The sequence below is a fragment of the Ascaphus truei genome, chromosome 1 (assembly GCF_040206685.1).
Source record: "Ascaphus truei isolate aAscTru1 chromosome 1, aAscTru1.hap1, whole genome shotgun sequence".
Lineage (NCBI taxonomy): Eukaryota > Metazoa > Chordata > Amphibia > Anura > Ascaphidae > Ascaphus > Ascaphus truei.
In genome coordinates, this window is record NC_134483.1 from 401,833,652 (window position 1) to 401,859,232 (window position 25,581).

At 45.5% G+C, this 25,581-nt stretch overlaps 1 protein-coding gene across 5 annotated transcripts in view; it reads left to right on the forward strand.

Moving 5' to 3' along the window:
* The first annotated feature begins 361 nt into the window (after positions 1-361).
* The window catches only part of MAP9 (microtubule associated protein 9), a 67,962-nt gene continuing 42,742 nt past the window's right edge, over positions 362-25,581 (forward strand). For 3 of the 5 annotated variants that reach the window (XM_075612768.1, XM_075612805.1, XM_075612795.1), the window contains exons 1-6: positions 362-570; positions 6,693-6,870; positions 7,429-7,525; positions 11,910-12,227; positions 17,004-17,236; positions 22,958-23,087. In XM_075612768.1, the coding sequence (XP_075468883.1) occupies positions 6,787-6,870; positions 7,429-7,525; positions 11,910-12,227; positions 17,004-17,236; positions 22,958-23,087 (862 nt within the window). In that variant the 5' untranslated portion in view covers positions 362-570; positions 6,693-6,786. Of the gene's footprint in view, positions 571-630; positions 793-6,692; positions 6,871-7,428; positions 7,526-11,909; positions 12,228-17,003; positions 17,237-22,957; positions 23,088-25,581 lie in introns of those variants that run through there. The other 2 variants (XM_075612786.1, XM_075612777.1) reach the window with 2 other exon arrangements.

Below are 25,581 nucleotides of genomic sequence, written 5' to 3' on the forward strand. Positions count from 1 at the left end.
AAAGTCCGATCTTGCCTTCGGGTCGCAGCCTTGCCACATACTAATGTGTCCACCCATGGCGTGGGTATACGGGGGTCGCAAAGAACCGTGCACCCCCATATCCCACTACAATATGGCATATGCTATGGCAGCCAAGTGCGCCGGAAGATGCTGGAGTATAACCTACACAGGGAAACCCCACTGAATCACTGGCTGCAAGCGGGGCGCGTGCGGCCTCCAGCACAACTCTACAGCTTGCAGGAACGTGACCGCTAAGCCCCGCCCACCGCAGCAATTGCCTCTTTTGCGTCCTCCTCTACTCAGAGGCGGTGACGTCACAGCCCACACGTCAGTGAAACGCCCTTTTTTTTTTTTTTAATTCCCATGACGCGTCTCTGTTACGTCCACGGCGTTGCTTAGCAACCAGGACGGCTTCCCCCTAGCTCGGAGCTGAGTGAGGCAAAGGGGACAGTGCCGGCGGATCACAGCGGTGCAGGGCACAGTGCGGGGAGTGAGGCACAGTGCGGGGAGTGCGGTGCTGAGCGCCGAGGATCTGCAGCATCCGGGGGCCACCGAGGAGTCCTGACTGAGGTCAGGTAACATGGCAGAGGCGAGGAGGTGGGGAGGTGGGGAGAGGGGGAGTAATCACAAAGGAGGAGGGGGAAGGATCGGAGGAGGAGGAGGATAATCCACTTGTAGCGTCATTATCCCTCCTCACCTCTCTTTGGGGACCATTTTCAACTTTATGCCAATAATATCTTCATGGATTGCAATATATAATTTAATGGGCCCGCATTAGACGTAGTTATAGATGTAAGTAAGCAATGTATACAGGGACTGGGTACCACCTGGGTAGTTTTCCTGACGTCACTGTGTTCTCTTTGGTTTGGATTCGGTTGGCTACACTGTGAGCCAAAGAGTTTGCTCCTGGATGCACAATGGCCAAATAATGTAATAATCACATGCCCAGAACTCACTAAATGATAGCCCAAATCAGATGCACTAAACTCTGTAAAATCAGGGAACATAATGTGATGTCCAACCCTCTTATACCCTGTATCCAATGTTTCAGCTTACCCTGCCTTCTCTATGGTAAGATCCTTGAGGCAGGGCCTCTTCTAACACCACATTGCAGGCCTGTCCTACCTCTTCAGACACAATTTTAATCCTCTCTGTATATGTTTCTTATGCCCCAAATCATACCTCTAACTGTCTGTAATTTGAATGGTACCTTTGTTCATTGAATGCAACCATGTATTATTATAACTCTGGCTTTTCCTGTCACACTCTTGTGTAACAAAATAATTGTATTTAATTTCAGTTGTTCTAAAACTGACTATAAAGTATTGCGGTGCCCCCTTAAGTGAAGGCGCATTATTACTTGAAAAATAAATGACGATGATGATTAGTGTCAGATTTCCGGTTAGGCCCACCCGGGGCGGCAAAAAGTTTTTGGGATGCAAAAATTTCTGCCCCCATATAATTTTGCGCACTCTAGGGCCTATCGGAGACGTGGGGAGACATCAAGTCAGGCTTTCAGCTGGTTGTTCATAGTCAGCGCAGCGCCTCCATCCCATGAGGATCCTGGGGCAGCCAGGATTGTCCTCACAGGCAACTCATATCAGTGCTCAGAATCAAGCATCGCAGCAGGGATAGTATAACTGGAACTTTATTTGGTACAGCCAACGTCATAACTCTCCATTTCCCTGAAGGCAGTACCCAGGGCTTGAGGCCTTAAGCACCCCTCCTCAGCATACCTTACCCCCTAAGGCCTCGGGCATGGTCAGCGCTTAGGCGCTGACCCGTGCTGAGGCGCGCTGCTGCTCGGCAGTGAGCCCCTGCAGCCGCAATGAGAGCGGCTTTAGCAGGGGCTCGCGCACGCTTCCGCAAGCGTGCGGAAGCGTAGGTCTTAAACAATTTTTAATTTCTGCGCTCGCCGGAGCGCAGGGCCGGAGCGCAGTGCCGGTCACGTGAGCGGTTCCAGCTCCGTGAATTCACAGCCCCCCGCCCCCCCCAACACGCCCCCCGACGGCGCGCGGTCTAAGGCCAGGGAAAGCACCCGCTTTCCCTCAGCCTCAGCGCGCCTCCGCCAGGCTGGATTCACCCTGTGCCGCTGAGGCTGAGGGAAAGCGGGTGCTTGGCGAGGGTGCTTCTGGCTATTTAAATTTTTATGTCCCCGCTCACGCGGAGCGTGCGCGCTCATACGCGGGCACGGATGCTCACCCACGCTTGACGCTTGCGTAAACAAAAAAAATCTAACTTTGAACCACGCTCAGCTTGCTCCCCCCCCCCCCCGCGCACGCTTGTGAAATAGCCCAGACAGCCGGCGCTCATGCTTGACGAGTTGGTGACGTCACCGCTCTCCAAGCATGAGCGCGGTCAGCGGCACAGGGGACTCAGCCTAACAGGGCAGGGCCTCAGCCCACTCCTGTCCAGGAGAGGCTTTACAGGTGGGGAGATCAGCAGAGAACTAACTGCTAAATTCAAACCTTAGAGCAGGGGGAGCAAACTTTTTATGCTGAGCCCCCCTTTTCATCCATAAATTTTCTCGGGCCCCCCCTGCTTGACGTAATCAAAATCACATGAAAAAAAAAAAAAAACCTTTATTAAACGGTATACAATATAAATCCAAATATGTTTAAATACTTACTTACATATTTCAACGGCTCGCGCTTGCAAAATTAGGCTGCGGTGACATCACCAACTCTCCAAGCATGAGCACAGGGTGTTCTGCATAATTTTGCAAGCGTGGATCGGGGCTATTTGTGTGTTACTGTGTGTGTGTGTATTGACTGCTGCTGAGCGCACTTCAAAGTCAATTTTGTTTGTCTCCCCAAGCGCCAAGCTTGGGAGAGCGTACGTGCACAAAGACAATCCTTTGGGGGGGCATTCATCCACCTCTTTGCTACCTCCCTTCCCTCCCCCCCCCCTTTTTTTTATTCCTTCCCCTCCATGCTTTTTGTCTTGCTATCCACATTGTCATCCACACTTCTACCTACAGTATTATTATTTTTTTTCCGTTTTCCATGTTGTGTTTTCACTTTTTTTTACATTATTTCTGTACGTTCATAGTGTGATTGATATAGTGGCAGCCTACCCTTTCACTTGCAGAGGATCGCAGCGAAGCAGGTTGCCAGCGGAGGAGAGCAGGAACACAGCGCTATTGCAGGGCAGACACCGGAAGGAGGGGCGTTTGACTTCACCGTGCTCGGGCGTGCTCCTCCCCGTACCTCCGAAGCCCCTGCGCATGCGCTCACACACCATCACGTGGCTGCCACCTGCACTATCCTGTTCAGCCACCCGCACACATCTTCGGCTGCCCGCCCGTGCACATCTTCTTGGCCGCCCCTCGCGCACAGCTTTTGCGTCCTCCTGCGCACAGCGTCTGCCGGCCCGCACGCCGCCTGCGCCCCCTAAATAATCTTGCGCCTCATTGCCCCCCCCAGTTTGTGCACCACTGCATTACAACACACACTCTCTCAATCAATCAATCACCACACACACACACACACACACACACACACACACACACACACACACACACACACACACACACACACACACACTCACACACACTCAATCCCCCCCACACACGCACACCCACACACTCACACACACAATCCACACACACACACACACACACACAATCCCCCCACATACACACACTCAATCCCCCCACACACACACTCAATCCCCACACACACACACAATCCCCCCCCACACACACACAATCCCCCCCCCCACACACACAATCCCCCCCCCCCACACACACACAATCCCCCCCCCCACACACACACACACACACAATCTCCCCCCCCACACACACACACACACACACACACAATCCCCCCCCCCACACACACACACAATCCCCCCCCCCACACACACAATCCCCACACACACAAACAATCCCCACACACACACAATCCCCCCCCCACACACACAATCCCCCCCCCCCCACACACACAATCCCCACACACACTCAATCCCTACACACACACACTCAATCCCCCCCCCCACACACACACACTCAATCCCCACACACACACACACTCAATCCCCCCCCCCCCCCCACACACACACACTCAATCCCCCCCCACACACACACACAAACTCAATCCCCCCCCCACACACACACACACTCAATCCCCCCCCCACACACACACACACACACAATCCCCCCGCACACACACAATCCCCACACACACTCAATCCCCCCCCCCACACACACACACTCAATCCCCACACACACACACTCAATCCCCCCCACACACACACACACACTCAATCCCCCCCACACACACTCAATCCCCCACACACACAAACAATCCCCCCACACACACACAAACTCAATCCCCCCACACACACACAAACTCAATCCCCCCCCCACACACAATCCCCCCCCCACACACACAATCCCCCCCCCCACACACACAGAAACTCAACCCCCTCCCCCACACACACAAATTCAATCCACACACACACACACTCAAATCCCCACACACACACTCAATGCACACACACACTCAATGCACACACACACTCAATGCACACACACACTCAATACACACACACACACACTCAATACACACACACACACTCAATACACATACACACACACACACACACACACACAATACACACACACACACACACACACTTTCACCTGGGGGGGCGACATGCTCCGATACCCCAACCCCCCATGCTGCTGAAAACTGGTGCGGGAAGCAGACAGGAAGAGGAGGAGGGGCTGTCTGTGTGCAGAGAGAAGCCCCACCCCCTCTGCAAGACACAGACACATAGAAGCAGCAGCACGGAGCTTCTGGCCGCCCGTGCACAGCTCTGCCCGCCCCCAGGTTTCACTGCAAGCAGCCCGCGCCCCCCCTACATAATCTTGCGCCCCCCAGTTTGCGCACCGCTGCCTTAGAGGAAAGTCCCTTCCTTCCTAGGAGGCCGTCTTACAAGCCACTCCCCTATATCAGGCATAGGCCTTTGTAGTACCAGGCTAATCCTGAACTGTATTAGCCAACATACTTAGTTAAGTTACTTATAATGACATAACCAGGCCCTGCAGGATTTGCTCCCAACACTGCCATCTCTTTACTGGGATTTACAGTGCTGGAGGGGCCAGAGAACTAGTAGCCACGGGGTACTTGGCTACATGTCAAAATTCGGACAAATATTTGAATGTGAATATAGTGTACATACTTTTGAACGTATGCAAATTCGCAAGGACCCACCATTCGCACATTCAATTTGACTGGAAATTCTGTTTGTCCAGACCCTGAAGTATTGGGGTGGTTGAGAAGTTACCTGAAATGGGAACAGATGTTATAGTAAGATCCCTGATTTAACGTAGTATCCACAAACTTAATTCCTTAAATCTCATTACAATATGGTTAACGTCACATAATTGTAGCCAAGGCCGGTGCAAGGGTATTAGGCACCAAGGCAAAATTTCAGTCTTGCGCTGACTGAGCATGCGCGATATGCGCTTGCCGGTCGCTTATGCGCATGCGCGATCTGCAATTGTGGACCGCGAATGCGCGATCTGCACTTGCCGACTTCTCGTGTGCATGCGCAATCGGCACACGCTGGCACCGATAGAAAACATGACACTGGCCTAAAAAGTCAGGACAGATGTCTAAAAACCGGGACGTCTGGTCACCCTACACCTCCACAATTAATTTTTGATAATGAATAATGTGCATTAGTAATGAATACGAATTGTGCATTGATAATTACAGATTTATTTTACTTTTAATAAAGGAGGCTATGATACTGATTTGTATGTTCTTATTGAACTGAGAATATTGGAGAAGGAGTGGCTCAGTGAGTAAAGACACTGTTTGGCACTGAGTTTGAAGCAGTGTTCAATTCAGTAGTTCAGAATTCAGTACTGTAGTTCAATTCCTGGTGTCGGCTCCTTGTGACCTTGGGCAAGTCACTTTATCTCCCTGTGCCTCAGGCACCAAAAATATAGATTGTAAGCTCCACAGGACAGGGACCTGTGCCTGCAAAATGTCTCTGTAAAGCGTTATGTAAAACTAGCAGCGCTATACAAGAACATGCTATTATTATTATTTCGGGGGGGGGGGGGGTGTAGGTTATGTGCCCTGGGAGAGGCAGTGGTTAGAGGGAGCAGTCAGTTTTTGTCTGCTTAAATCTGCAAAGTAATTAAATATGTCTTAAATTAAACAACAGCTTCAAGTAATAGGAAGAGATGGTATATTTAATTATATTGTAAATCCAAATTATGCTGCTAATTGAGTTGTACTAAAATTAGAATCACATGCAGAAAAAATTAACTGCTGGTGATTATTGCTATATGATGTAATGATGATTGGAGTTGATGTGATGTATTTGTATCACTTCTTTTTACTTAGAAACAAGGAGTTACCGCTACTTATTTATCAACTTACAGTTGTATTTTCATTTTAAACCAAAAAATTATGTATTTTAATAACTCCCTCTTATTTTTTAGAGCACGCCGCACATGTATAATAAACCTTTCTAAAATTTGATCATAAGAGTTTTGTTAAACGGTGAAACAGATTTTTACAACATTTAAAAAAACTGCCTGTAAGTAACAGTCTTAATTAACAGATGTTCTGGTTAGATCACCCCACGCTATTTATTTATTTCTTCATCATGTTTCTTAGGTGTAAATACTTTGGACTTAAATTGTTTTTTTATTTGATTACATTCTGTAGCCGAGACGAAGAAGAAACATACATTGCTAAAAAGAAAGACGCTTTGCTGCGATACTTAATTAGTTAGGCTCCTTTCTCTCCACTCTTACCCATTATGGCTGATGATGATGATGATGATTTCAGCACTACACTCGCCTACAGCAAGAGCCCTAAAACAACAAAAAGAACCACTTTCCAGGTGAAGTATTTTTTGCTTGTGTTACTTTCGGTTTTACTAAATAGCAACAATGATGTTTTATTTTGTCTTCCTAAATAGTAAAATATGATAAATAATATTTTCATAATTATACAGACACATTTATGGGTCAACCTGGTCTTTCATGAGAACATCCGAAATGGAATGAAAACAATAGTTTTGTTGGCAGTATGGTTCTCATCAAATGCTACAGGTTTGGGAATCCGAGAATTCGAATCTTAGGCCCAGGTCCACAAAAGGTCCTTTAATGCATCCGAGCCTTAGTGATGTGTGTGACATATTTTTTATTAAAAGTAAAGGATTGTCACATAATACAATACACATAACACAGAAGCTGAATAAACTTGCCTCACAATAGTTGTCAAAAAGTTACACAGTTTATTTCTCAGTTCCTTTTGCTGACTGTAGGTACCATTTTTTTTTTTAACGGATTTTCTTTCCAAAACTGTACTGCCACATGTTTTCTTAAATTCATGACAAAAATCCAAATGTATAAAATGACTGCCATCATTAATGTATTAAGTTATATTTGTATTGCAGGATGAGCTCGAGAGAGCTATAAGTGCTCGGGTTTCAAGACAGCAGGCTGTTGAAGAGCCTGAATATTCTGAATACTCTGAGGAGTTTGAAAGTGATGGTAAGTTTCTTGCTTTTCCTTTGAGCTATGGTTTTGCACCATCTCGTCTTGCACTGTGCACATTTTTTTGGAGCGAGAGAGCACACGTCGATGTGATATACCGTGCAGAATACACATGTAACTCTCACGTATTTATAAAATCTCACACTTTCACTGACTGAGCCACTGATTCAGTCACCTCTGCTGAAGCAGAGATATCCTTAACATCTGACCTGTTGGTGGCCCTTGAGAACTCAAGTTGGCCATTCCTGGTATAAATCATTCTATCTTAAATGGTAGTGCAAAGATCTCCTATATTAATTCTAGTTCAAACTGCGACTTTGAGTTACATTTTAACGGGGCATCAATTGGAATGAGCATTTATCTACACACTTTTATAAAATACACCACTCTGTTCCCTTATTTTTTTAATCAAAATGTTAAAGCATTTAATGAACACTTGAAACTGTCATTTTACAAACCTAGTTATAAATATTTTGAACGTGCATAAATCTTCCACTGCAGATTCATCTTTGGTGAAAACATTTAGAATTACTTTAATAAAAGGTCCCAATTTTGTGATAGTAAAGTTCTTAATAATCACCGACTATACTCCTGCTAACATGGTTTTCATTAAATATGGCAATTACCAATGATGCCTGATTATAGCCTAAGCTGATCCGTGAAGTAATAATTATGAGCATACGACTAAAGGGGCTTTTGTGAAAGGGCTTGTTTGACTTGATATTTGTTATATAATGGTTATAACGAACAATAGGGGTCAGTTATCATCCGCTAACTTAAACCTGTTTTACCTTTTTAATCAAACAAGGATACAAAGCCACATTACTACAGTAACTAATGAGTAATATTTAATGTTGACACTTGTTGGCAAAATGTTAATTGCCCAGAATCCATGATTAATACCTAGCAGTTTCCTGACTATAGGAGCCAAATACAGCTCAACCCCGTTATATTGTGGTCCTCGAGGGCCACCCGCGACCACCGCGTTATAAACAAGGTCGTGAAAAGAAATGGCCGCCGTTTTTTTTTTTTGTGGTGGTACCGTGTCCCCCGGAGGGGGAAAGCTAAGAACTCTCCCAGGGTTTCCAGACCCGGTGGGGCAGCGGCAACAGCACACAGCACTTACCCGGCATCTGACAGCTCTTCTCCCTGTCTCTGCTTCCGTCTTGCGAGAGCAAACTCCCATAAAGAGACAGTGTGTGTATTTGACTGTGTCAGTGTGTGTCAGTGTGTGTGGCTCGTCTCTGGGCTGACGTCAGAGAAGGAGGCATGCCAAGCCTGCTCGAAAAGCCGGGTGAGCGGGAAATACGATTTTGCCAATGGGAGAAGCGCTTACGAGCTGTATCTCCCCCACCTAACTCATTGCCAGCCGCTGGGCAGGCTCCACCAAATCTGGCAGTTACAAAAGGTGTCCCCACAGGGTGCCCTTTGTTCTCCAGTCTTGGCAATTTTCCCTTCCTCGCTCACCAAACAGTCTTACCTCTGGACAACCTCTCCTCTTTGAACTACGGACTCTATACAGACATGCCAGCGTCTATGCTGATGCCCTGGCTGACTGCATAGAGTCTTATCAAAAATGTATAAAACATTATAAAGTATGCACCTTTGGGAACCTGATACTTATAAGGGATATTAATTTGGGATATTTGGGCTCAAACCTCAGGAGTCTGGGGGACACTGGGTTGCCCTGGTGTAATTCACCACGCATACTGGCAAATAATGTCTGCTTGCCGGGGAGAATTAAAGGACTACCGGTAACTTTGGCCCCCGAACTCCTGCACACAAAATAATTGTATTTCTACCCAAATACCCCACCCAAAAAAAAAAGCTGTGTGTGCTGTGCACGCGCATAGTAAGTGAAACTTCTTTGACTTTTGTCACAGAAATTGTATTTGTGTTGGTGATGTTTTAATTAAAAATTAAAATACAATTTCATTTACAAAACGCAAATAAATTTGACTTAGAATGCGCGTGCTCGGCACACATCCCCTGTATTAGCTATTTGCACTAAGTGTGAATTCCTCGTGTGTGCGTGTGACTGAGTGTGAGTGTGACTGAGTGTGAGTGTGACTGAGTGTGAGTGTGACTGAGTGTGAGTGTGACTGAGTGTGAGTGTGTGTGAGTGTGAGTGTGTGTGAGTGTGCGTGTTACTGTTATAACCGGCAGCCTCAGTCCCTCTCCTGTGTGAGTCTCTGTCTCCTCTCCTGTGTGTGTCTGGTTACCTCCCTGTGTGTGAGCCTCAGTCCCTCTCCTGTTTGTGTCTGGTTACCTCCCTGTGTGAGCCTCAGTCCCTCTCCTGTGTGTGTCTGGTTACCTCCCTGTGTGTGAGTCTCAGCCACTCTCCTGTGTGTGTCTGGTTACCTCCCTGTGTGAGTCTCAGTCCCTCTCCTGTGTGTGTCTGGTTACCTCCCTGTGTGAGTCTCAGTCCCTCTCCTGTGTGTGTCTGGTTACCTCTCTGTGTGTGAGCCTCAGTCCCTCTCCTGTGTGTGTCTGGTTACCTCCCTGTGTGTGAGCCTCAGTCCCTCTCCTGTGTGTGTCTGGTTACCTCTCTGTGCGAGCCTCAGCCCCTCTCCTGTGTGTGTCTGGTTACCTCTCTGTGTGAGCCTCACTCAGCCCCTCTCCTGTGTGTGTGTCTGGTTACCTCCCTGTGTGTGAGCCTCAGCCCCTCTCCTGTGTGTGTCTGGTTACCTCCCTGTGTGTGAGTCTCAGTCCCTCTCCTGTGTGTGTCTGGTTACCTCTCTGTGTGAGTCTCAGTCCCTCTCCTGTGTGTGTCTGGTTACCTCCCTGTGTGTGAGCCTCAGCCCCTCTCCTGTGTGTGTCTGGTTACCTCTCTGTGTGAGCCGCAGTCCCTCTCCTGTGTGTGTCTGGTTACCTCTCTGTGAGTCACACGGTGACAGCCTCCCCGCTGGCTGTTCCCCGCTGGCTGTGTGCTCACTAACCTGTTGCTCTCATACTCTTCCTATCGAGGACTCCAGCACATCTAGTCTCCCCTCCTCCTCCTGTATTACACTAAGCAGCGCCCCTAGTCTGCCCCCTGCCGTCTCTCAGCTCCTTCCCCCCACTGCTGCCCCCCGCCTCTCCGTTTCTTTCTCTCTCCCGGGATCTCCGGCTTTGTCTGGACTGTGGCGGGGAGGGGAGGAGCCGGGGAGGAGGCAGGAAGGGGAGGAGCCGGGGAGGGGTGAAGAGGCCGATACTGAGCCACCCGAACGTCCTGCTCCTCTCACCAACGGCGCTGCTGCCAGCCGCTTCTGCGCATGTGCAGAAGTCTATAAGCGTCGCCAATAGTAGTGTGCATGCGCGGCATGGCAGGGGACGTGTGGGGGGAATGGCAGCCGTTAGGAGCGGCGCCGGCGGCGATATGTAATCGGCCGTGTGGGGGGAGCAGCGCCCGTTAGGAGCAGCGCCCGCCGGCACCGCATGTGACAGCAGACGTGGGGGGAGCGGGGCGGGGGAGCCGTGACGTCACTTCCGTTTCACATTTCGCCCCCAACTCTCCATTTTACTCCATCAGAATAGGTGCCACTAAAGAAGTTTCACTTCAAAAACTTACACATACGAAGTTTCACAGTTCTAGGGCCAAGGGAACATGAAAACAGAAAAAAGCAGGGATCCCTTAATTTTCCACATGTATAATCCCTCGTCCCTGTTTTATGGTACTATTTAGCTGCCCGGGACCCCCCTCCTGTCACACGATGTAATAGGATTTCTTACAAAACCCAGTGGCAGAAAATGTTTTACCCCTGTGTTTCATGAGACTATCAATGCATTGCAAAGGAAAACCTTCAGGCACCAAAGGGGCTAAAATACCATATTAACACCATCAACATATAATCCCAAAAGCATAACATCAATATCTGCAAGTAACAAATCCTTAATCCCTCCTGTTCAGCTCTGGTGGACCCTCAGGTTGAATGGGAAGTTAGTTAAGGGGGATTGTTACTTTAAGCCTTTAGAAGCCCGAGTGGCCAGGAGTTCACCATGGGTTTACCATGATTAGATGGCTACTTGGGCTGCTACGGGGCTAATATATTAATACGTTCAATCTTTATATAATGCATTTTTGTCATCTATTCTATTCTATGTTGGCTAGTCTTTGTATAGTGGTATATATATATATATATATATATATATATATATATATATATATATATATATATATATATATATATATACATACATACATACATACATACATACATACATACATACATACATACATACATACATACATACATACATACATACATACAGCTAACGCCAGCCTTGGCTATGTGATAAAGTTCTGTGATATGTGTTTGCAGTAGCACAATATTGTCAGGTATCAGCGTTTGGTGAATGTTCTAATAATAAATATACTTATCAGAACATATTTTGTTTTTAGATAGCTTAAATGAGTCTTGCAACAAAAAGAATGCACAGATTGAATCGCCAGTAAAGAAAGCCATTCAAGATTTCGACATCTCCGATGAAGAAGATGAATTATACCGGAAGGTATCATATCTAAAAAATAAAAAAACCTTTGATACACAGGTCAACCAGGAACCGGAACATGAAAATGGTGTAAATCAGGAGAACAGACTCCTGAAATCACCACTATTTGATGGAGGAAAGAAAGACAGCAGAATAAGAGAAGGAGAAAGGGAAAGCATACCAATTCCAATGCCAAGAGAGTCTAAGACCAAAGCAATGGCCTCATCACGTAAGTTGGACTTTCTATATTAATATTTAATCTACTGTAGGTAATCGAGTACAGTGCACTTTCTTTTTCTTCCCTACCCCCTATTCTCTTTTTAAACTATTATGCAGGTTAAAAACTGTTAAACAGGTTGTAGCAGAAGAATTGCGCTTTCAGGATTAAAACCATACGGATATGACCCACTTTAGCAGGCAACAGAAGTGATGGAGCCCAGGACATTAGACACTATAGTACCTGGGCCTAGAGCCATTTTATAAAGTGCTGGAGGCTGTTTTGTGGGGCCAGGGTCCCTGTTGCAGCCACTGGAGATCCCAGTCTGGTTAGACTCAGATGGGCAGGCTCTCCCTACAGCTCCGGTTATTGTCTTTGCACATTAGTAGTCGCCGTTTGCTGTGCCATTGGTGTGCACTAGGGATGTGTGAAAAATATGCTCAAGTTTGCAATCCTGTGAAATTGGGCATTTTTTTTCAAGCAAGGTAAGGTGATCACAATATGTAAGGTAATATGTAGGTAATATCACAAAAGATAAGGTAAGGTAAGGTAAAATATGTAGGTAATATCACAAAAGATAAGGTAAGGTAAGGTAAAATATGTAGGTAATATCACAAAAATGGTGGAATTTTGTGAAAAAAATGTGAACCACAATTTCCAACATTTCATGCATATCTCTAGTGTGCACTCTGTTGCCTTTATTGATCTCTTGTACTAGACAATAGTTCAGTTCCATTCAACTGGGCTGGACAAAAAACTGGGGAGTGTTGGAAAGTGTAGCACATATAGCTCTAAAATACTCTGTCGTTTTATGCCATTCTACTGCCCAGATTCACAGAGGTCTGTTATCAAAATCAGTAACCATCGTTATTTTATCTGATGACAACCTGAGGTTAAAAGAACACCGAATTAAGAGAAATAAAGGGTTATCCCCTTTACATTTAGTGCACTCAAACCAGTTGTGAAAAAAAAAAAATTATATATATATATATATATATATATATATATACACACACACACACACTTGCTGTTTGTAGTAGCAGGAATTGTAGAGTATACTTCATTATCTGTTTTAATATATTGATGCAAATTAAAAACTAAAAACAAAACAACATTTTAAAATTAGAGTTTATTGGTTTTACAAATTATAGGTGGGGATAAATGGGGTACAGAAAACAAGGGGGTGGAGGTGGGAGTTTAGATCCATTTAGTCTCCGAACAGGGAGAAAACAGTCTGACATTGATTATTGATTATTGCTTTGTTAACAATTTTACACTGTGTACCGTCCACCAGGGGCAGCTGTCAGAAATTAGATTTGGTTTTGTTCCAAGTAGGTCACTCATGGGTCCCAGATCATCAGGAATCTGTTAAATCTGTCCTGGACCAGGCTGGAGAGTTTTTCGATAATCATTATATAGTTTAGTTTATATATTTCTGCTGTGAGAGTCAGGGGGGATCGTTTATCTTTCAGTGTCTCGCAACCACTGCCTTAGCAACTGATATAATTTGTGTTGTTAAAAGGTCCAAGTTCCTTTCCATATCTTCCACTGGCCTTAGAATTAACACTGTTTCCATGTTCCATGTTAGATCTATTCCCGTGGCTTTTTTGATTAACATTCTAAACTTTACCCAGAATAAAATCATTTTATGGCATGACCACTAAATGTGTTTGAATGTGCCTATTTGGCCATAGTTGCGCCAAGACAGGGGAGAGGCTGTTGGGGAAAAAGGAGTTTAGACGGGCAGGGGTATACTACCATTTGTGCAATATTTTGAGGTTAAATCTCCACCAGCTGGACATCTGGATGTTCTAGCTATTCTGTCGTATATATCTTCCCAATCCTCGTCCTCTAGGGATTCTACCTATATCTGTTTCCCATTCTAAAATATTTTTATTTGTTTGTACTTTGAATTGCATCAGTAGAATCTGGTATAGTTGAGCATTGTCCCCTTGTGGTACTTTCCTGTTGGGTACAAATTCTCAAATATGGTAAGGAGTCTGTTTATGTGTTGGTTTGGCTGTAATTCTCTTAATTCAAGGAAGGTCTTAATTTTATCAGCTTTCTGTATATATATTTTGGTTTGTCAGACCTTTTCTATCCCAGTTCTTATATATGTAACGGATTTTCTGACTGACCTGACCCACCCAATTTCACATTGGCCCCTGTGGTCTAACCAGTCCCCATTACATGGTTGTGTCTGGTGGTGCACCTGTTGGCAACAGGACTCCTGAGTCTCCCGGATGATGGTGTTTGGGGATTGCCAACCCAGACAGGCAGCTGAGGTAGTGTGCGTGAGTCCTACCTACATACAGTGCAGCGCCTCCACCTCATCAGGATCTCTGCTTTGAGCTGCACAGACTCACAGCTATTGCATCAGACACTGCAACACTGTTGCAGACCTCCACATGACTCTCCTGAACAGAGTCAGAACACCAACAGGACTGAACCACTAACTTTAGGCAGTGCTGTGTCTTATATCACCTCCAGAAACAGACACCCTCTGTGTCACTTCCTTTGGGACATATGACACACCTCACCAGGGTTTGAGGGCAAACCTCCATGATTGTTACTGGCAACCCTGTATACTTACCAGGATTACTGCCAGCATGAAAGAGATATGTACACCAATTTTACACATGGCTACATATATATTTGATTGATAGGCTGGGGGAAAGTCAGGGTTGGACTTAATCAGTGTCATTGGAGAGGGAATAGACGAGACACAGTTGTGTCTGTTATTTTGGGCCCATATTTTTAGGGAATGCGCTATGACTGGCTGTTTCCTAGATTGAGTTGTCCTAGAGTCTTTTTACAGCCACAACTGTCGCCATGTCAGTGGTCCCCGCTTCCGATCATTCTATATCAACCCATGGTTTGGTTTCAGCTTTCGCTGATCAATATACAGTATTAATGGGCTCAGCCTAGTCACTTCATAGTATTTAACCAGGTCTGGTTGAGCTAGTCGTCCTATATTCAATGGCAGCACCATTACTTTTTCTTAATTCTAGAATTTTTCCCGTTCCATATAAATTCAGTTATTCCTTTCTCCAAATCTCTAATTACTTTTATTGGTACTGTTATTTTTGTAAAGTACTGTACCAGCACTCTTTTATACGACATATGTAGAGTTACCTACTATAGGAACAAAGAGAACACACCTGAGATACCGGGGAAATATGCTAATTTGGATATGCATAACATATTCAAATGAGTATATATCCCAGCTATTTCAGGTGTGTTCTCTTTTTGTTTACAGGTGCAGAGATACCTCCCTGTCGCCCGCCCAAGGGAACCCCCTCTTTTGAAAACCATTAGCACTATTATCTGTAATACTTTATGGACTGTCCTTTAACAAACAAAAACATGAATTAATCGAATGGCAGTGAGCTTTGAAGGTAAATAGACCTGAATGAAAGCTATCGGGACTTTTCTAGTAAATCACATGACATGGGGTCATCCCATAAGGTTGGTGGAAAGTAGATTTAATCAGCAAGAAAGGAAATGGTTCTTTTACAATAAGGGCAGTTAAAATGTGGAATTCATTACCCATGGAGTCTGATACAACAGACATCTTTAAAAGAAAAAGTTGGACATCTACTTAGGAAGGAAAGGTATACAGGGACATACAACATAAGTAAATATGGGAAGAATGTTGATCAAGGGAGAAATCTGATTGCCATTATTTGGATTTACGAAGGGATTCAATATTCCCCTTATGAGACATTATTAGATAATGGTTCACTGGGGTATTTTGTTTGCCTTCTTCTAGATCAAAATACTGTAAATGCAAATATAGGATAAGTTTTTGTCATCTACATTTAGCATAGGTTTAACTTGATGGACTTATGTCTTTTCAACCTCATCTACTATTATAACACTATGAAACTATGTAACACTACAACTACCCTTAATGGTAAAATTAAAATTATTGGCATAATATGTATATAGTGTACTGCACAAGTGAAATTAAATATTTATAGTGCTACTTGAGTACTGTAAATACTAATCTTCCTCTGAAGATGGCAGCAAAAGATTTGTAAAAGATTTTGCTTTCCTCAATTGTCCTTTCAATACTGATGTACAACATTCTGCCATTTGTACTGAAATCAATGTACTGTTTTACTGCAATCTGTATATTACTGCTTCTTTGTTCTGGATTGTACACAACCCCAACCTCATCAACACTTTACTATTGTTCTAAAAAAAAGCTCTGGCAAAATGTATAATTTTGTTACTATTTTTTGATGCTGAGTAGATATAGGTGAGTAGGTTTTTTTATGAGAGGATCATAAGCAATTAATGAATGGGTCAGAACAACATCCTATTTAAACACGAAGCAACATTACATTATACAGCTATTACAATTGCCGTTTTAAAAATGTCCCAATGACCTATTACAATTATCTCCATAAAATAGTTCTTAAAACAATAAAGATCAAATAGCATATACTAAAGTGAACACAAACATATGCATATTGCGATTAAATCCGTTAATTTTAATCTCCCTTTAGAATTCCCATTTTGTGTGGTCCTATACTGTATCTATGTTTTCATGAACCTCAATTGTTAAAACACATTTCAGATTCCAAGCTGTTGTAACTGTGAGTTACCCCTTTGGTACCAGCATTGCGGTGCTGGCCCCTTTGACAGCAAAGAAATATAAATGGGTTAAACCCCGTTTTTGTAATTTCTTAGAACCAAGTATTTTTGCACGATACCCATATATTGTGTAATGTTTGTTGTTAATATTGCTAATAATTGGCTACATTTATCATTAATTTCTAGCAGAAGGTGACAGTATCTCTGCATCAAATGAAAGCTTTAGACCAACACCACAACAGAGAAACGTACTAAAAAAAAGCAGCAGTTACATAGAAGACAATGATTCTGCTAGAGCAGAGGAAAAAAACTTGAGCAACAAACCGGCTTCTCTGTCAGCTCCTTCCTCTCTAACAAAGCTCAGTGACAAAGTCTCAGCTGCGGATAAGCGTGCCTTTTCAGAGAGATTTAGCCCAGAAGTAAGTATAGTATGAACAACTTTACATACAGTACCTGACCAAATGGAAAGCGTTTCAGACCTCATCGCTTTAATTAAAACTGTTTCCAGTTCGTGATCCAAACATTGCTATCATTTGCATATGATCTGTGACAAAAAACCCCTTTTTAGAACTGTCGAGCTTAATACTGAAGTTATCGGTTTACTCATTTTATATGAAACATCTGTTCAACCATTGCTGCCTTTTGATCCATCAATGAAATTTGACTCTTGATGTACAGTATACATTGAATTTGGCACATTTGGAGAAAAATTAGCTGAAACAATGTTTTTGTTTTTTACTTGTCAAGAATACAGCGCTGAACAGACTTACCCCAAATTTCACACAAACATACAGTAGATTAAGTTACCTATACTGTACTTCCTTTTGATCCTGTACATGATTTCCATGACTTCTGGTCATGCAGTGTGTTTACAAGATCAACCAATTCTATACTTGATGTTGGCCTTGGCCACACTCATCACATCTCCATTATAGTAAATACTGAGCGCATTTGAGAACCATGCAAAATTGTTGATGGAATACCTTTCCATTGTTCTCATCAGTGAAGGCAGCACTTATTGATACACCTCCTTGGTGTGCACCTATGCAGGCGCAAAATATAAGCCATGTTCTTGAGGGAAAGTTATTGAAGTCAAATAATAAATAATTGATTGGATGTGATTTTAAATATAAGTGTACCGAAATAGGTGCTGAAAAGAAAACCTTTACATTTTTCAACTGAAAAAATTAATTCTGCCGTTAAAAATGTTCAAAGTACAATAGTTAGAAAAAACAAAAGCAAACAAATGTTTTTGGCACTGCCGTGTGTCCTGACTTCAAGCGCCAAAGCCAGGAGAGTGAATGCCACTGATGCGAGTTTACCTATTCCATTTGCGGGGAGATGTATTCAGATGAAATGTACAGTGTATATATGCAAATACTAAAAATAATTGCTTGCAGTTTCCATGATCATGTGAGATATGGTAGGTTTGTCTATTGTCTTTCCATCACTTGTATTTGTAAGTTATGTTATAACAACATACGTGTTTGAATTTAGTGCAGTGGATCATGGTTTTCTTTGTATTACTCAACCATTTTTGGAAGGTGGTTTACTACTAGCACCTAAAATGTATAACATTAGTCCCCAACATTATTTCTATTTGTACATGGACAGATGGTGAGCTATGACAGGTTTTGGTTTCCACCGTAAGTTGAATAGGTTAACCTGTGTCAGTGTTATGCAAGGAGAGAGGGGGCACAGTGGCTCTAATCATCCCTTTCTCTCTACTCCTGCCCAACTGGGACAATGACATAATGACCCAGATTTACTAAGCAGCACTATACCATAGGACACCTTTCCAGTGTCGGAAGACAATTTATGGCTCATTCGATTCGGGTATTTTCCAGTGCCAGAAGGAGTCATAAGACACAGTGCTGCTTAGTGAATATTGTCCATTGCGTTAAACAGAACACTTTTTTTTGTCATGCAATACTGCATAAAAATTAGACTTAATAGTGTAGTATTTAAAAATAATTATATATGTATTGTTGAACAGCAGGTGAGTATCTCACGTACATCAAATCAATAATTAGAAAGCATGGCATGTTCTGGACATGTTACCAAACTGCTACCGCAACAGCACACGACAATCCGATCGATCGAGGGAGTGGATCCTTCTCTCTCATACGATATCGTCTCAGCCGTTTGAGAGAGAAGGATCCACTCCCTCGATAGATTGGATTGTCGTGTGCTGTTGCGGTAGCAGTTTGATAACATGTCCAGAACATGCCATGCTTTCTAATTATTGATTTGATGTACGTGAGATACTCACCTGCTGTTCAACAATATATATATAATTATTTTTAATTACTACACTATGAGGTTTTGCGCTGTTTTTTCTTTTTTGTTTCATTTAGCACGTGTGGTTTGTGGAGCCTGTCCACGGATTACAGCAGCATACCTCCATCTCATACCTAGTAACAGGTTTTAATTGTTTTTGGTTAAACACAGCACTTTCAATATTGTTTTATTACATCACAATGTGATATTCACTTTAGTGGTATATTTAATACTTATCACTTTGTCACGGTCCTGAGCGCACTTCTTTTTTGTCTTTTTTAGTAACAATGTTTTTTTTTTCTTTTTTCTAGTACGGTTAGAAATTCCAATTTGTTTCACTACAAACGCTTCCGTTTTTGCCCAATTTGCACTTATTTCTCACACTTTCATATACCGCCGACGTGAGCGTTTCAGGTGTGGCCATGCTTTTTCAAATGAGCGTTTCAGGTGTGGCCATGCTTTTTCAAAGCATATAGGGTGGGATTATCTATGCCTTGAAAAAGCGTGGCTACACGCGAAATGCTCGCGTCGGCGATACATGCACATTCACGTGCACGAGGAGGGAATCCTATGAAATGGCGCAGGAGGGAGAGACAGACTCACCAGTGCTCCCCTGCATGCTGAAAGACTCGGCAAAATAGCCCCCAGGCAAGCCGAGCAACCTAGGTGGTGTTTTGTAACACCGGCTAAAAGTAGGAGTCCCACGGAGTTCTCACGCTGCTAGCTGCATATGACCACTCTATCATATCTAGCTACGCTGTTCATCTTATACTATATTAGTGAAAGCACTGTATGTTTGCCTGCCTGTCTGGATGTCCGGTGTCCCTCTCATTGGTCCCTTGGCCCGCCCGCCCCCGCACACCTCTCATTGGCCTCACACACTCACACCACCCCCTTGGCCCGCCCCCCACACCTCTCATTGGCCTGAGGCGGAGTGACGGGCCAAAGGTCCAAAAAAATAAATCACACACACACACACACACACACACACACACACACACACACACACACACACACACACACACACACACACACACCTCTCCCCGCTCCAAATCACCTCTCTCCCCTCTCCAAATCACCTCTCCCCCCTCTCCAAATCACCTCTCCCCCCTCCCCAGCGGCATCACCTCTCTCCCCGCTCCAAATCACCTCTCCCCGCTCCAAATCACCTCTCCCCGCTCCCCAGCGGCATCACCTCTTCCCCCTCCCCAGCGGCATCACCTCTTCCCCCTCCCCAGCGGCATCACCTCTCCCCCTCCCCAGCGGCATCACCTCTCCCCCTCCCCGCTCCAAATCACCTTTCCCCCTCCCCAGCGGCATCACCTCTCCCCCCTCACCGCTCCAAATCACCTCTCCCCCTCACCGCTCCAAATCACCTCTCCCCGCTCCAAATCACCTCTCCCCGCTCCAAATCACCTCTCCCCGCTCCAAATCACCTCTCCCCCCTCCCCGCTCCAAATCACCTCGCTTCCCGCAGCTGCCACGCGGCGCGTAAGATGGCGGACCCCCTTCCTCCCTCGCGGCGCCGAGTCAGACGGTGGCGGCGCCCGGAAGTACAGGTAGGTGTCGCTCCCCACCTCCGGCGCCAAACGGAACTGAGAAAGGGCGCATCAACTGAGGTGTGTGTGTGTGTGTGTGTGTGTGTGTGTGTGTGTGTGTGTGTGTGTGTGTGTCACTGTCCACTGCCCCCCCCTCCTGTCCACTGCCCCCCCCTCCTGTCCACTGCCCCCCCCTCCTATCCACTGCCCCCCCTCCTGTCCACTGCCCCCCCCTCCTGTCCACTGCCCCCCCCTCCTGTCCACTGCCCCCCCCTCCTGTCCACTGCCCCCCCTCCTGTCCACTGCCCCCCCCTCCTGTCCACTGCGTCCCCCCTCCTGTCCACTGCGTCCCCCCTCCTGTCCACTGCGTCCCCCCTCCTGTCCCCCCTCCTGTCCACTGCCCCCCCCCCTCCTGTCCACTGCCCCCCCCCCTCCTGTCCACTGCCCCCCCCCTCCTGTCCACTGCCCCCCCCTCCTGTCCACTGCCCCCCCCCTCCTGTCCACTGCCCCCCCCCCTCCTGTCCACTGCCCCCCCCCCTCCTGTCCACTGCCCCCCCCCTCCTGTCCACTGCCCCCCCCTCCTGTCCACTGCCCCCCCCCTCCTGTCCACTGCCCCCCCCTCCTGTCCACTGCCCCCCCCTCCTGTCCACTGCCCCCCCCATCCTGTCCACTGCCCCCCCCTCCTGTCCACTGCCCCCCCCCTCCTGTCCACTGCCCCCCCCTCCTGTCCACTGCCCCCCCCTCCTGTCCACTGCCCCCCCCCCTCCTGTCCACTGCCCCCCCCCCTCCTGTCCACTGCCCCCCCCCTCCTGTCCACTGCCCCCCCCCTCCTGTCCACTGCCCCCCCCCTCCTGTCCACTGCAGGAAATGCAGGGGGAGGAATCCATGCCTTTGAGGCGCCCCCCCCCCCTCCCTTTGACGCCCCCCCCCCTCCCTTTGACGCCCCCCCCCTCCCTTTGACGCCCCCCCCCCCTCCCTTTGACGCCCCCCCCCCTCCCTTTGACGCCCCCCCCCCTCCCTTTGACGCCCCCCCCCTCCCTTTGACGCCCCCCCCCCTCCCTTTGACGCCCCCCCCCCCTCCCTTTGACGCCCCCCCCCCTCCCTTTGACGCCCCCCCCCCTCCCTTTGACGCCCCCCCCCCTCCCTTTGACGCCCCCCCCTCCCTTTGACGCCCCCCCCTCCCTTTGACGCCCCCCCCTGCCTTTGACGCCCCCCCCTGCCTTTGACGCCCCGCGCGCACACACTGACTGACTGCCGCACGCACGCACACACTGACTGACGCGCACACAAAGCCTGACTGACGCACGCACACACTGACTGAGGCACACACTGACTGTGTGTGCGTCAGTCAGTCTGTGTGTGTTTGTGTTTCTGCCTCAGACTCACTGACGCGCGAGCAAACACACAGTGACTGACGCACACACGCTACATGAAGCTGTAAAGGAGGGAGGGAGGGGGGGGACTGGATTGATGTGAAAGGGGGACAAACAGAGAGAGGGGGGAGGAGAGAGAGGAACGGGAACATTACATCCCGGGCAACGCCGGGTCTCTCAGCTAGTTTATATATAATAACAGTGTCAGTTTTCGTGGATACACTCTGGATACTTTGTTTAAATGATTTGCTACACTATTCACATAGGATATCGTAATTTTTATATACAGTGAGTTGGCATCATTTAGGTAGTTGTATTTGGTGTCAGAAGTTCTGCACCTAGGCCCCACCTACCCCATCCATAGGAAATTATTTGTACCAGGCAGGTACTATTACCTATTACCTTTTGGTGGCCAAGTATTTATCACTGTTCTCTGTTCACCATGCCAATATACAAGTGGCTTTTAATGATTTGATCCTAAAGGGCTATACAGGTTTACTCTGGAGCATTGACCAGGAGTAACCTCATGAGTACTATATATTGAGGGTAAAAAACCTGAATAACCCAAGTAAGCAAGATCTGTGGCTACAAAGATTATCCACTATTATAGGGACTCCGCTTTGCTTTATGACTATAGGATTTGGATATACAGTATATTACGATCATTGATTTATTTCTTGAACAATAAGCTTCTTTATTGGGAAACCACTAAGTATCTATAAAATACGCAGATACAATGTATGGCTTAGAAGACAATTCCCTATAGAAATTAGCATCTGTTTGCAGTACGTTCATTTGCCAAGTTTTTAGACCACTAAAAAAAAAACTGGGATTATTGAGTAGGGTTTTTTACTCCATTAAGTTATTGTGCCCAGAAAACAACAAAGTGAAGTATACAGTTATTTCAGCGAGTAGTAATATAAATATTTATTTTTATGTGTCCTGCTAGGGACATTGGTTGTCAAGTCCACCACCATCAACAGTTTCAAAATCCAAGTCGCTGTCTCCATTAGCTGGTGAAAGGAATAGGGACTGTGTTGTGACAATCGCCAGAGAAGCATCGCCAATAATATTAAAAGGTATGAAAGTGAAGGAAATAAGATCTTGTTGAAATTCTATCATGATATTTTCTACACGTCATTAACTATTCCCAGCAGCATTAATGCAACATTAGAGCACCCTGTTGAAGATATTGAGAACAGTAAATACAAATACCACATGTGGGTACAATTGTATGTCTCAGACAGGTCTGCAACTCTGTCTTTCACCATTCTCCCTTGGCAAACACTGCTTGCACTGCAGCCAGGGATTCTGGGTAATGACATGCAAATGAGATATGAGAACCACCTTTCAACCCAAAAATACATTTTCTTCAATGTTTGGACTGAGTTAGGTGTGAATATATACGTGTGTGTGTGTGTGTGTGTATATATATAATATATATATATTTATATATAGGAAAGCGCACGGCCCATCGCGTGATACTGTATCACTTTAATATAAAAATAAAAAGGGGAAATAGGCTCACTCACAAAATTAGTATTACTAATTTTGTGAGTGAGCCTATTTCCCCTTTTTATTTTTATATTAAAGTGATACAGTATCACGCGATGGGCCGTGCGCTTTCCTATATATATATATATATACAGTTTTGTGAAAAGGTACACCCTCTTTGAATTCTATGGTTTTACATATCAGGACATAATAACAATCATCTGTTCCTTAGCAGGTCTTAAAATTAGGTAAATGCAACCTCAGATGAACAACAACACATGACATATTACACTGTCTCATGATTTCTTTAACAAAATTATCATTAGTGATGAGTTTCTGGCCTTATGGTGGTGGTCTGGTCCCAGACCATAGGCCGCAACTGCTGTGCGGTGTTCCACTGTGTCCATGACATTAATAATGCTAAGTTGGGCAATGTCCCTGTTTAAGGGGCCTGTCCCTATAGCAGCCACAAGCTATCTGGGAGTCAAGGCCTAGCAAGGGCCTAACAGGGGGTATCTGGCCTAGTGCAGGGGCCTACTGGCACCCTGCACCTACACCCTTAACCTCTGATGTCCCAGCTCCGACTGCCGTGGTCTCCTTAGCGCGCCAAATGTATCTATGTGGAAGCAGGGGGATCAGGCCGCACGATTGGCTGCTATGTGTTATGTGTCCTGCATCTCCCAGATGCTCATGGGACATTTAGTTCCCCTTGTGGAGCCACTATGTATTGGCCGCCGCTTGTCCTTCCATTGCGCATGCGCTGATTGTACCAAGATAGGTTCCCAGTGCAGAGGCTATCTGCGCATGTGCAAACCATGTGCGTATGCGCGCATATACTAACCATGGCGGCGCACTGCTACGGGAGCCGTCGTGGATCACCCTGCCTCAGCCTCCATGCACCTCCCTGCCTACGGTGGTCTAACCGCAGCCTCCGGCGGCATCCGCACCACCCACGGAGGTAAGGGGAAGAGAGAACAAGGGGCCAGAGGGGAAGCCCAAATTGGAGACCTGGCCACATATATAATTGAGGAAAGAATCTAGTGCAATCCCTAGCAGTTTATAAAAATCACAGTAGTGGACATGTAAAATATTAACTGCATAAAGAAATATGGGTTTTTTTGTTAATAAATTGGAAACTACTGATGGAATTCCCAAAGACATTTGATTAGTATTACAAAGTACAGATAAAGGCAATAGGGAAATGGAAGTATTTAAATAACACTACATTTTATCTTTTTACATTATCACTGACTGGTATTGGGTCTTTTTTTCAAGATTATTTAGTCCATTTACGATAAGCTTCACTTTGAACCTGTTGAGCTTGCTTTGTTGATTATAGTGTTATATTAAAACGGGAGTGTACATATTGCTTCTACATGTCTATTCTAGTTTCTGACAATTGATGTTGCACCTAAGTTCAAATCATGAAATCCTTGGGAAGATTGCATTTTGGATTTTAGAGCAAAAAAAACATCTTTAAAGATTATATATCATTTATATTTTGTTTTATACCCCTGTGGTTGGCCACAATTTGTTGCAAAGTGGTTACTGGCTCAGACTACTTGATGCTACTCAAACAGTGTAGAAATATTTTTCACATTAGTACTCCAAGTCAGGGGTGCGAAAACTTCCTGCGCTGCTCCTCCCTGCCTGCTCTCCCTCTGTCGCTTCCCCCCCTTACCTCTAATGCAGCGTCACAGGGTCATTTGACGTTACCAGGGAGAGACATGGACTAAAGCCGGGTAAGTGAGCCCCCCCCCCCCAAGTCTTGTGCACCCCTACTCTAAATTGGTGGTTTCCAACCTTTTTTGATTAAGGAACCTTAAGTGAAATTTTGAGGAACCCCGAACCATCTCTAATAGCAACTCCATGATCAGACGCATTGCAAATTCTTCTGCAGTATATTTGATAGCATTTTCAAATGACCAGAAAATTGCAGGAAACGCTTTAGAGATACCCGGGGAACCCAAAGGTTCCTAGGAACCCTGGTTGAAAAACACTGCTATAAATGTTTCTTTGCTTGCCTTCCAAAAATAAATAGAAACAACTTGAGTGTTCCCTAATTTCCAAACAAATATT